General features: G+C 44.8%; 1 protein-coding gene across 3 annotated transcripts in view; it reads left to right on the top strand.

Moving 5' to 3' along the window:
• LOC139174125 (RH-like protein) overlaps positions 1-13,687 on the top strand; it is a 38,832-nt gene that overhangs the window by 22,675 nt on the left and 2,470 nt on the right. For 2 of the 3 annotated variants that reach the window (XM_070764237.1, XM_070764238.1), the window contains 6 exons: positions 1,022-1,188; positions 4,085-4,222; positions 6,796-6,926; positions 8,313-8,392; positions 10,580-10,653; positions 11,491-11,637. In XM_070764237.1, coding sequence (XP_070620338.1) covers positions 1,022-1,188; positions 4,085-4,222; positions 6,796-6,926; positions 8,313-8,392; positions 10,580-10,653; positions 11,491-11,517 — 617 coding nt within the window. In that variant the 3' untranslated portion in view covers positions 11,518-11,637. Of the gene's footprint in view, positions 1-1,021; positions 1,189-4,084; positions 4,223-6,795; positions 6,927-8,312; positions 8,393-10,579; positions 10,654-11,490; positions 11,638-13,687 lie in introns of those variants that run through there. The other variant, XR_011560305.1, reaches the window with a different exon arrangement.

Here is a 13,687-nt window from a genome sequence, read left to right as displayed (position 1 = left end):
TGACCGTCAGGAAGTTCTTCCTTATTTCTAGGTTGAATCTCTCCTCGGCCAGCTTCCCACAACCGTTGTTCCTCGTCTGGCCCTCTGGTGCCCTGGAAAACATTATTTCAGCAACAGAGTGGTCAATGCTTGGAACGCACTTCCTGACTCTTGGTTTCTTCCCCCAACCCCCAAAACCTCCCCAGGCATTGAATTATGGGTGTGGGGACTCGCGCAGGTGCGACATTATGCGTTCTGTCGGGCTCTCTGGTAGACTCCTCCCAAAAATTCACAGGTACAAATTTCAGACACACACACGTTTGAAAATTCAAAACAATGTTCTTTATAATGAAAATTCACTTAAACCAAGCCCTCTTTTGGTATAGCAAAGAGCCCTCGTCTCCAAACAAACTGGTAATTTGTACAAGTCCCTTATCAGTTCTGTGATACTTAGCTTGCAGCTGTGAGGCAATTCACAGTCCTTCTTCTTTCACAAAGTGAAACACAGTTTGCTCTGGTTTAGTTTCAAAGCGGGGAAAAATCAGCACACAAAAAGTCAAAGTCAGTAAAGCCCTCACGAAACACAAGGATCAGATAATCCTCCACAATGGCCAAACCCACAGGCTGCTATTTATAGCAGCCTCACTAATGACTACAGCCCCACCCAACCACAGGTGGCCTCATTTTCTTTGATAATAATCTCTCAGTTGTTGCTGCCTATGCATCGCTCTCCGCATGCGTGGCTGTATCATTAACTCTTGTTCTGAATCCAAGGAGGAGAGAGATAATTGATCTCCTTCTGAGCTGTCTGCCACACTCTCCTCCTCCCTGTCACTCATGTCTTCTTGGTCAGTGGAGCCTTCATCATCAGATTCCACCGGGGGGGCAAAACAGGCCTGCAGCATGTGGATGTCTCCCCCACATCCACAGTCCTTGGGGCAGGAGCTGGGCCAGAGCTAACCACAACATTATGTGTGCACCGGAGTGAATAAAGGTTCACCATCACTGGTTTAAACCATTTCCCTCTCTTGTGCTTTTCCAGGGACCCTCTTTCTCTGGATCTTCTGGCCCAGCTTCAATTCTGCCCTGATCACGGAGGAAGACAAAAAATGGACAGCCATCTACAACACCTACTTTGTCATGGCTACAAGCACCATTGCCGCTTTTTCTCTCTCAATGGCAGCCAGCAAGCATGGAAAACTCAGCATGGTGAGACAGAGGCACCTGGTGGTGGTGGTGGGGGGGGGTTCAGCCAGAAGAGCAGTATCCTTAATCCTGTCACCAGGCAAGGGTTTCCCGTCGCCACCACTACCGGTCCGGGCAGGCGGGCATGAGATTTGACTTATGCGCATGCGCAGGAATTGAAAACCCACACAAGTATACTCGCGCATGAGAGCTTTATTAATTTCATTTCATTTCATTTCATTTATTGGATTTGTATGCCGCCCCTCTCCGGAGACTCGGGGCAGCTAACAGCAATAATAAGACAGCGTATAACAATAATCCAATACTAAGAACAATTAAAACCCATTATAATAAAAAACCAAACATACATACATACATACCATGCATAGAATTGTAAAGGCCTAGGGGGAAAGAGGATCTCAATTCCCCCATGCCTGACGACAGAGATGGGTTTTAAGTAGCTTACGAAAGGCAAGGAGGGTGGGGGCAATTCTAATCTCTGGGGGGAGTTGGTTCCAGAGGGCCGGGGCCACCAGAGAGAAGGTTCTTCCCCTGGGTCCTGCCAAGTGGCATTGTTTAGTTGACGGGACCCGGAGAAGACCCACTCTGTGGGACCTAACTGGTCGCTGGGATTCATGCGGCAGAATGCGGTCCCTGAGGTAATCTGGTCTGGTGCCATGAAGGGCTTTATAGGTCACAACCAACACTTTGAATTGTGACCGGAAACTGATCGGCAACCAATGCAGACTGCGGAGTGTTGGTGTAACATGGGCATATTTGGGGAAGCCCATGACTGCTCTCGCAGCTGCATTCTGCACGATCTGAAGTTTCCGAACACTTTTCAAAGGTAGCCCCATGTAGAGAGCGTTACAGTAGTCGAGCCTCGAGGTGATGAGGGCATGAGTGACTGTGAGCAGTGACTCCCGGTCCAGATAGGGCCGCAACTGGTGCACCAGGCGAACCTGGGCAAACGCCCCCCTCGCCACAGCTGAAAGATGTTTCTCTAATGTGAACTGTGGATCGAGGAGGACGCCCAAGTTGCAAACCCTCTCTGAGGGGGTCAATGATTCTCCCTCCAGGGTGATGGGCGGACAGATGGAATTGTCCTTGGGAGGGTCCTTGTGCAAGATTTCCGGTGCATACGTAGTAGCCAAATCTTGCGCGGGCACCCGCACCAACCCGCCAGTCATCTGGAGATGCGCACACAGCTCCATTTTCCCTACCATACGATAGAGTGGCCTGTACTGGTAGGAACCCAATGCTGCCTGCCATCCTCCAGATACCTGGGCAAGAAGCTGCCACCCAGTGGGTGTCCGGAGAGGACCAAGATGCACAACACTGGTGTAGAACAGCGTTTCTCCACTTTAGCAACTTTAAGCTATGTACACTTCAACTCCCAGAATTCCCTAGCCATCCATTACAGCAGTACCTCTAGATACGAGCTGCTCCACATGCGAGTATTCCAAGTTACGAGCCGCGACGCGAGCAAAATTTCTGTTCGACACCCAAGCTCAAATTTGGGATATGAGCCGAGCTTCCACTAGGTGGCGCAAGAATCTCCTTGCTTCCAGTTATCTTGGCGCGAAAAACAAAGTCTAAAGGCATTCGTTCGAGATGCGAGTTGATCGACTTACGAGCTCCGGTCTGGAACGAATTAAACTCGTATGTCGAGGTACTACTGTATTAAAATTTGTTGCATAAAACAAAACCAGAAGCACACGCAGATGACTGATTCAGCTGGATCCATAAACTTCTTTATAAACATAACAATATACAGTACATGGGGACTTTAGGACAGGGATGGTAGGTACACTAGTGCGCTTATGCACACCCCTTACAGACCCCTTAGGAATTCTGGGAGTTGAAGTCCACGACTCTTAAAGTTGCCAAGTTTGAAGACCTCTGCCATAGGTCTACATTCCTTCCCTAAGATAAAGGAAGACACCACATGTACCACTCTGACCTCCTTAAAAGGCAAAAGATGTCACAAGTAGCCTTCCCCAGGCCTATATTGTTTATGTATGGTATGTTGTGTGCATGTTTTTTTAAATTATGGGTTTTTAGTTTTTTTAAAAATTATTATTATTATTATTATTATTATTATTATTATTATTATTAATTAGATTTATATGCCGTCCCTCTCCGCAGACTCGGGGAGGCTCACAACAGTGATAAAAACAATACATAATAACAAATCTAATAATTAGAATCTAACTTCAGATCGTGCAGAATGCAGCTGCGAGAGCAATCATGGGCTTCCCTAAATATGCCCATGTCACACCAACACTCCGCAGTCTGCATTGGTTGCCGATCAGTTTCCGGTCACAATTCAAAGTGTTGGTCATCACCTATAAAGCCCTTCATGGCACTGGACCAGGTTATCTACGAGACCGCCTTCTGCCGCACGAATCCCAGCGACCAATTAGGTCCCACAGAGTTAGCCTTCTCCGGGTCCCGTCAACTAAACAATGTTGTTTGGTGGGACCCAGGGGAAGAGCCTTCTCTGTGGCGGTCCCGGCCCTCTGGAACCAATTCCCCCCAGAGATTAGAATAGCCCCCACCCTTCTTGCCTTTCGTAAGCTTCTTAAAACCCACCTCTGTCATCAGGCATGGGGGAATTAAGATATTCTTTCCCCCTAGGCTACTACAATTTATGTATGGTACATTTGTATGTATGATTGGTTTTAAAATAAGGGTTTTTAGCTTCTTTAGTATTGGATTGTCGCATGTTGTTTTTACCACTGTTGTGAGCCGCCCCGAGTCTACAGAGAGGGGCGGAATACAAATTTAATAAATAAATAAATAAAATCAATAAAATTCTGGTTCAAGACACTCCAAGGCTATTTTGTCTTTCATGTACGGAAAGCGGCCACTCGGCTTAAACCCGGGCTCCGATTTCTTACCCTTTTGTTTTCTGCAGGCTCACATCCAGAATGCTACGCTGGCAGGTGGGGTTGCCCTGGGCTTCTCCGCTTCCAACATCCATCAGCCTTGGATTGCAATGGTTTTGGGTCTGGCCGCAGGCACAGTTTCTGTCCTTGGCATGGCCTGTTTGCAGGTAACCCTCCCTATTCTTAAACCTTTTCATTGCTGGTTATGGAACAAGTAACTGGGACACTTTAGAATGTTGGCTTTCTGGAGGAAATGTTCTTGAATATGTCCTGTATATGTGCTAGTCTTTTACTGCAATCCTCTACATGGGGCTACCTCTGAAGAGCGTTTGGAGGCTTCAATTGATCCAAAACGCAGCCGCGCGAGCTGTCATGGGCCTTCCCAGATATGCCCATGTTTCGCCATCACTCCACGAGCTGCATTGGTTACCAACTAGTCTCCAAACGCCATTCAAAGTGTTGGTGTTGACTTTTAAAGCCCTACATAGCTTAGGACCTGATGTCTCATGTATCCCATCGACCAGTTAGGGCCCACAGGGTCGGCCTTCTCCAGGTCAATGCCGGCTGGCGGGCCTTAGGGGAAGGGCCTTCTCTGTGGTTGCCCCTGCCCTCTGGAATCAAGTCCCCCTGGAGATCCCTACTATTCCCACTCTCCCGGTCTTCCAGAGGAGCTTAAAAACACATCTATGCCGGCAGGGATAGGGCTGCTGAACTTGGTTGCTTTGTGCCAGCCCCTATTATTGTCTGACTGCTGGAGCTATGACAGAGGTGTATGGGATGGGCTGTCTATGATACATCTTTTTAAGTCAAGAATTCAGTGTTCCCTCGATTTTCGCAGGGGATGCGTTCCGAGACCGCCCGCAAAAGTTGAATTTCCGCGAAGTAGAGATGCGGAAGTAAATACCTGTACACCATTTTTGGCTATGGACAGTATCACAAGGCTTCCCATAACACTTTAAACCCCTACATTACCACTTCCCATTCCCTTAACAACTATTTACTCACCGTCATTACTGGTACTCACCATTGAATAAGACACTTAATGATCCTGATATTTATAAACATAATTATTTATTAACAATAATTATTTTTTTTTGTTATTTGTTTGCAAAAATTATTAGTTTGGTGATGATGTATGATGTCATCAGGCGGGAAAAACCGTAGTACAGTATAGAAAAAAAACCCGCGAAGTATTTTTTAACTAATATTTTTTGAAAAACCGTGGTATAGGCTATTCGCAAAGTTCGAACCCGCGAAAATCGAGGGAACACTGTATTGCTTTATTCAATTTAAATTTCTTCAAGTAGGATGCTTGGCTGCATAGCTAGAGGTATAACAAGCAGGAAGAGGGAGATTGTGATCCCCTTATATAGAGCACCGGTGAGACCACATTTGGAGTACTATGTTCAGTTCTGGAGACCTCACCTACAAAAAGATATTGACAAAATTGAACGGGTCCAAAGACGGGCTACAAGAATGGTGGAAGGTCTTAAGCATAAAACGTATCAGGAAAGACTTCATGAACTCAATCTGTAGAGTCTGGAGCAGTGTTTTTCAACCAGTGTGCCGCGAGACATGGTCAGGTGTGCCGCGAAGCTCAGAGAGAGAAAGAGAGAGAGAGAGAAAGAAAGCAAGAGAGAGAGAGAAAGAAAGCAAGAGAGAGAAAGAGAACAAGAGAGAGAGAAAGAAAGCAAGAGAGAGAGAAAAAGAACAGGAGTAAGAAAGAAAGAGAGAAAGAGAGAGAGAGAAAGAGAGAGAAAGAAAGCAAGAGAGAGAGAGAAAGAGAGGGAGGGAAGGAGAGAGAGAGAAAGAAAGAGAGCAAAAAAGAGAGGAAGGAAGGAAGAGAAAGAAAGAGGGATGGAGAGAGAGAAAGAAAGAGGAAGGGAGAGAAGGAGGGAGAGAGAAATAGAGTGAAAGGGAGGAAGAGAGAGAGAGAGATAATTTTTTTGTCTAAACTTTTTTTAGCCCCCCGCCCCGCTCAATGTGCCCCAGGGTTTTGTAAATGTAAAAAATGTGCCTTGGTTCAAAAAAGGTTGAAAATCACTGGTCTGGAGGACAGAAGGAAAAGGGGGGACATGATCAAAACAGTTAAATATGTTAAAGGGTTAAATAAGGTTCAGGAGGGAAGTATTTTTAATAGGAAAGTGAACACAAGAACAAGGGGACACAATCTGAAGTTAGTTGGGGGAAAGATCAAAGGCAACATGAGAAAATATTATTTTACTGAAAGAGTAGTAGATCCTTGGAACAAACTTCCAGCAGACGTGGTTGGTACATCCACAGTAACTGAATTTAAACATGCCTGGGATAAACATAGATCCATCCTAAGATAAAATACAGGAAACAGTATAAGGGCAGACTAGATGGACCATGAGGTCTTTTTCTGCCGTCAGTCTTCTATGTTTCTATGTTTCCATTGTTATGTATTGATATGTTGTAAGCCACTCTAACTCTCAGGAGAAGGGCGGCCTAGAAATCGAACAAACGAAGAAAGAAACCAATAAAATAAATAGTTATGAAGATGCTCACACAGTTTCACGTGGCCAAGGTCTGTGCGTGCTACATTTCTCTTAAAAGTGGCATGCAGACTGTTCTATTTAAAGCCCTGCTTTGGGACTGCTAGAAAATTAATCCGAGGGTAGGCTGTCTGTTTATAAATAGACGTCGATTGTTGCAACTTCTAATTCAAAAACCTTATTGTGTGTTGCCTTTCCTTCATTCCTCCTCCTATCAAATTTAGAAACACTTGGACCCAGCGCTCAAAATCCACGACACGTGCGGAGTTCTTTACACTTTCGGCTTGCCCAGTTTGCTTGGAGGGATCATCCACGTTATTCTCATCCTAATAAACCACAGAAACAACCTCTCAGTGTAAGCTGAATCTATCCGTTTTTAATATCCTTGATTAATTTTAAGATTCCTCGGTTGATATCAAGAGTCAATTACGGGTTGTATAGTCAGGCGAAGGAGGATGCCGACAGCAGTGGGGGAAATCTTGCCAGACTAAACAAATACTATTTAAAAACACGATCTAAGTATGGCCCACAAGATCATATGCTGCAACGTCCTGCCTGTCAATGACTACTTCAGCTTCAACCACAACAACACAAGAGCACGCAACAGATTCAAACTTAATATTAACCGCTCCAAACTTGACTGTAAAAAATATGACTTTAGCAATCGAGTTGTCGAAGCGTGGAACTCATTACCTGACTCAGTAGTGTCAACCCCTAACCCCCAACATTTCTCCCTTAGACTATCCACGATTGACCTCTCCAGGTTCCTAAGAGGTCACTTAGGGGCGTACATAAGTGCACTAGTGTGCCTTCCGTCCCCTGTCCAATTGTCTTTCCTTTATCTCATATATCTTTTCTTCCCTTCATATATCTTCTCCTCTATTTTTATATCTTTTCTTCTATCCTTTTCTTTATATATAATACTACATATCTATTCTCTTCAATATGTATTCTGTATTGGACAAAATAAATAAATAAATGAATGAATAAATAAATGAACGAACAAACAAACAAACAAACAAATAAAAAAATAAATAAAATGAAATAAATAAAAAAATAAAAAAAATAAATAAATAAAATAAAATAAAATAAAATCTTCCTCCTCCAGTATCTTAGTATGATCCTTAATTACTTTTAAAATAGGAAATAATTAAATAGTATGTTTTTACCCATAAAGGCTTTAATCATTTTAATCATTATCTAGAACTGAACTTTTATAGCAATTAAAGAAAATTGAGCTACTTGCCTAATCTGTTATCCTACTGAACCTTGTGGGTTCAGTATAAAACCTTAAAATGTTACTGTGCTCCTCAGCAAATAATGCTGTCTCTCATTTGTCCTTTTTGTGGCTCTTCAAATACAGTAATGACTTTAATCAACTGAAAAAGAGTCCAAGGCAGCCCCTATTTGAAAACTTATCTTGCTCGCTAAGCCACTCCCACCCAGTCACATGACCTTTAGGTATCCCCAGTCACATGGTTGTCAGCCACTCCTACCCGGTCACATGACCATCAAGCCACACCCACAAAATAAGCCACACCCACCGTGTGGCAGTAAAAAGTTTGACAGCCTATCACTGAACCATACCCAAGGAAGTAGAATGCCCTCAAGAAAATTTGAAAAATACTGAAACTGTTCATAAGGATGACCAGGGATCATATTTAGAAACCCGAAGCTGATTCTCTCTCCCCCTCTCCTTTTACTCAATTTTGCACATTTCTGTCTTTATGAACCTCTACAGATTTGGTTGTTCAGCTTTAATTGAAGTTGGTGCCCTCAGCTTGAGCCTCTGCCTCAGTCTGGTCAGTGGTCTGCTTACAGGTCTGTATGAGAAAATATTATTTTACTGAAAGAGTAGTAGATGCTTGGAACAAACTTCCAGCAGACGTGGTTGATAAATCCACAGTAACTGAATCTAAACATGCCTGGGATAAACATATATCCATTGTAAGATAAAATACAGGAAATAGTATAAGGGCAGACTAGATGGACCATGAGGTCTTTTTCTGCCCTCAGTCTTCTATGTTTCTATACCATAAAACCACTTCACTGTCATAAGAACCATAAGAAAGAAGGAGAGGAACCACTTCATGCAAATTAATAAGTGAGAGAAAGAAAGAGAAGGAAGGAAGGAAGGAAGGAAGGAAGGAAGGAAGGAAGGAAGGAAGGAAGGAAGGACATAAGAGCCATGCTGAATCAGGCCAAAGCCCATCGAGTCCAGCATTCTGCTTCACCCAGTGGCCCACCAATTGTCCATGGGGATCTTGAGCAGAAAGAGAAGGCAAGACCCTCCCTTTCCCTCAACCTCCAACAAATGGTACTCAAGGGAATCCTGCCTGCCTCAACCAACATAGAGGCGGCACTTGGACATCCGTTTCAATAACCACCGATACACTTGGCATCCATGAATCTGTCTATTCCTGCCTTGAAGCTATCCAGACTGACAGCTGTCACGACCTCTTCTGGAAGGGAATCCCATAAACCAAGGACCCTCTGGGTGAAGAAATATTTCCCTTTATTTGTCCTCGCTTTCTTACCTATGGGCTCCAAGAAGGAGGAGGAGGAAGAAGAGGAGGAGGACAGTCGCTGCCCAGAGCGAAGGGGGCGTTTCTTTTCTCTGGGTGCTGGCAGAGGTTTATTTATTTTTATTTTTTATTTATTTATTATTTGGATTTGTATGCCGCCCCTCTCCGAAGACTCGGGGCGGCTCACAACAAGTGAAAAACAATCCAATACAATCCAATTAATTAAAATATTATAAATTTAAGAAAATCCCCTATACTAACATACACACATACAAGCATACCATATATAACTTCAACGTGCCCAGGGGGAGATGTTTACTTTCCCCATGCCTGACGGCAAAGGTGGGTTTTGAGGAGTTTACGGAAGGCAGGAAGAGTAGGGGCAGTCCTGATCTCCGGGGGGAGTTGGTTCCAGAGGGCCGGTGCCGCCACAGAGAAGGCTCTCCCCCTGGGGCCCGCCAACCGGCATTGTTTAGTTGACGGGACCCGGAGGAGGCCCACTCTGTGGGACCTAATCGGTCGCTGGGATTCGTGCGGCAGAAGGCGGTCTCGGAGATATTCTGGTCCAGTGCCATGAAGGGCTTTAAAGGTCATAACCAACACTTTGAATTGTGACCGGAAACTGATCGGCAGCCAATGCAGACTGCGGAGTGATGGTGAAACATGGGCATACCTGGGTAAGCCCATGACTGCTCTCGCAGCTGCATTCTGCACGATCTGAAGTTATTCCCTCTCCAAGCGCCCAGAGAAATGAAAATGCTTCGTTCGCGCTGGACTGCCAAAGCCTCCTTAAGCGCCACTGAAAGGCTCCTCTGGCAGCCCAGAAAATGGCGACCGGGATTAAAGGGGAAATGGAAGGAAACTGGCTGGGCCTTCATGCCGCTCTCAAATTTCCTGGGAAATTTTTCCAGGCTCGGGTTCTTAAGTAGAAAATGGTTCTTAAGAAGAGGCAAAAAAATCTTGAACACCCGGTTCTTATCTAGAAAAGTTCTTAAGTAGAGGCATTCGTAAATAGAGGTACCAGTGTGTTTTGTTTCAAATCCTGCCATATATTTACAGATCCTTATCTGTATTTGGACAAAAATCGTGTCTCTAAAAGGATATTGTAAAGTTTTAAAAAATGGCTAGGGGGAATGTTGTGGCACTATAGTCGAGTTTTGTTTAAATTCAACAAAAAGTAAATTACATATAATTATATCTATGGTGCATTTTAATCATTTCCCATGCTGTTACATGAGCAAATTTATATTGATGGCAACTTTTTGGCAGGATCTGGAGGTCTCCAATGCTTGTGGATTAGAAAACACTTTAGGGAAAAAAGAACCGCAGTTCAGATTTAGATAAAGGGGAAACCAGATGGAAGCAAGGAGGTTGGGGATGTAGAAATGCAGTGATTTGGCTGGGTATTATTAACCGGGATAAACTGTAGACATTTTTTGCAGTTGATTTTGAACACAGGTCTGGTTTCGACTTATTTTTCTAGGTCTCATTTTAACTTGCAAATTATGGAAAACGCCTCCTGTGACCAAGTACTTCGATGATCAAGTTTATTGGGAGGTAGGATTATATTTTATGGTTTTTTGTCTTGAACAGATTGGGATTCAGAAAGTCAGCTTTACATAAAGACTTTATTCCTTTTTGCTTCATTATTATTATTATTATTATTTATTGGATTTGTATGCCGCCCCTCTCCATAGACGTGGGGCGGTTAAAAACAGTAATAAAAAACATCATATAAATCCAATACTAAAACCCTTATTGTAAAAACTAAACATCCCTACAAACATAACATGCATAAATTGTAAAGGCCTAGGGGGAAAGAATATCTCAGTTCCCCCATGCCTGACGGCAGAGGTGGGTTTTAAGGAGCTTACGCAAGGCAAGGAGGGTGGGGGCAATTCTAATCTCCGGGAGGAGTTGGTTCCAGAGGGCCGGGGCCGCCACAGAGAAGGCTTTTCCCCTGGGCCCCGCCAAACGACATTGTTTTGTTGACGGGACCCGGAGAAGGTCCACTTCATGGCAGTAGGGTTACACTGAGCTGAATGTCTTAGGACAAGGGTCCCCAAACTTGGCAACTTTAAGACTTGTGGACTTCAACTCCCAGAATTCTCCAGCCAGCTATTCTGAGAGTTGAACTCCATAAGTCTGAAAGTTGCCAAGTTTGAAGACCTCTGGCTTAGGTTATGAGCTATTTTTTCATACATTCTTCAACAATTAGACCCTCTGACCAATAAATGTAATGTATGGTGTGACTGGACTGCATGATTGTGCATTATACTAGGGTTTTTAAATTGTATTTTAAATTATTAGATTTGTGCTACATTGCCTATGTTTTGTATTGTATTTATGTTGTGAGCCAGTATCTTTTTAAATCTTTTTTCCCCCTATATCTAGTTCCCCCACCTAGCTGTTGGATTCTGAACCCCACCTTCAGGAGGGCAGCAAGTCACACAGCGAAGAGACTTTCTCTCTTATGCCCCAAGAATGCATGAAAAAGAGACTTGTTTGCTTTATTAAATTTGGCAAGATGTTTGGTAAGCATTTAGTAGAAAACCATTGCTTGTAAGGCGAAAACGAATAGGCCAAGTGTTTCTGTAAAAATGTTTCTTTATATTCTAGGGCTGTGATGGTGTACCTATGGTATGTAGAGCCATATTGGTGGGCATGTGGGGTTTGGCACGCATGCGCATGCTGGACAGGTGATTTTCGGGCCTTCTGAACCCCCTGCGAGTCAGCCAGATGGGAAAGGCTGGTTTTTTTGCCCTCCCCGGGCTCATAGAAAGGCTCTGAAGCCTGGGGAGAGCAGAAAACAAGCATGCCATCATGTGCCGGGGGCTGGGGTGAGTCATGCATGCATGCGCAGGGGGCGCACATGGAATTATGGGTGTGGGCGAGCACATGCATGCCCCCTTTGGCACGCGAAAGGTTCACCCTCACTGTTCTAGCAGCTTTTAAATGCTTAAAAATGTAAGTGGAAAGTGAAGATTAAATATTATACAGGGTGCGTTCTAAAAGTAATGCAATTATTTTTTTTAAAGTAATTTATTGAACAGACTTGCACAAACACTTTAAATTCTCCAAAGTACTGTCCTTGGCCTTCTACACATTTTTCCCAGCGACTCTGCCATGACCGGTACGCGCCCTGGAAGGCGTCTTCAGGGACCTCTCGCAAGGTCTTCATCACTGCGGATTGGATCTCTTCTATGGGTTCCTTTCAGGGCTGCCTTAATCCGAGGGAACAAAAAGAAGTCTACTGGGGCGACGTCAGGACTATGGGGGGGGGGCAGCATTGGCACCTGGTGTTTGGCCAGGAACCCGCGGACTTGTAGCGCGTTGTGGCAAGGCGCGTTTTTCATCCATAGAAGAGATCCAATCAGCTGTGACGAAGAGTTCCCCGAAGACGCCTTCCAGGGCGCGTACCGGTCATGGCAGAGTCGCTGGAAAAAATGTGTAGAGGCCCAAGGACAGTATTTTGAAGAATTTCAAATGTTTGTGCAAATCTGTTCAATAAATTACTTTTTTAAAAAAATTGCATTACTTTTGGAACGCACCCTTTATGTGAAACTGAGTCCAGCCATGATTCTCACTGTGTTTATAGACAGTGTTTTTCAGTCATGGAGTTCATGTCACACTCTAAGCCAGTGATGATGATGATTATTATTATTATTTATTAAATTTGTATGCCGCCCCTCTCCGTAGACTCGGGGCGGCTCACAACAATAGTGGCAAAACAATGTAATGGCTAACCTTTTGGTTGTGTGCCAACATACCAGCAATGTGCTCCCTACTGCGCATGTGCGCATGACCCTCCACGCATGCGCATGTGACCCCCTCGTTTTGGGCCTATTAGGCCTCCCTGCAGCCTTCTGGGATCAAAAATGGGCTGTGGGGGGCTGCCCACCATGCCTGCATGCACAACCCCCTACATGCGTATCTCCTGCAAGTGCCCTGCCTCCCGCACATCCCAAAAATCAGCTGGTGCGGTGCAGCATGCACATGGGTGACGGCGTGCATGCCCGCAGAGAAGGCTCTGCACGCCAGCTGTGGCATGCATGCCATAGATTCGCCATAGTGGCTCCAAGCCATCATGGTTTGGTTTAGCATCCTGTGTCAAGACTGCTTTGATTTAAAAAAACCCATAAACCAATGGATAGATCAGACGTCTGAATTCCTTTCCACAACTGAGAATTGACTTTCCTGTAAAGTTAGAAGATTGCATTTCTTATAGTGTTGTGATTCAGCCTGAGGCTCTTCAGGGACCGGCTGCGTCTCTGCCGGATCCATGCCCAGAGGAGGAGGACAGTGAACAGGAGGGGGAGGACCAGGCAGATGGGGGAGAGGAAAGTCAGGAAGAGGAGGAGGGAGAGCAGCCTGAGAGCCCTGGGGGGGGGGGCTCTCCCCAGCTAGTAGCCTGGACTCATTGGATGAAGACGCACAGGCTATAATTGACATGAGACAGCGACGTGCAGCTCAGAGACGGGACCAATTAGAAAGGTATTTGCATCACTGAATTGGCAACAGCTGGGTTTGGGTGTGGTTCTCCTCAGCAGGGTTGAAAAGGCAGGCCCGCCCTTACAGCCTTGTGGAGCGT

Source organism: Erythrolamprus reginae, chromosome 11 (assembly GCF_031021105.1).
Source record: "Erythrolamprus reginae isolate rEryReg1 chromosome 11, rEryReg1.hap1, whole genome shotgun sequence".
Lineage (NCBI taxonomy): Eukaryota > Metazoa > Chordata > Lepidosauria > Squamata > Dipsadidae > Erythrolamprus > Erythrolamprus reginae.
This window is presented reverse-complemented; position numbering and strand designations above follow the sequence as displayed.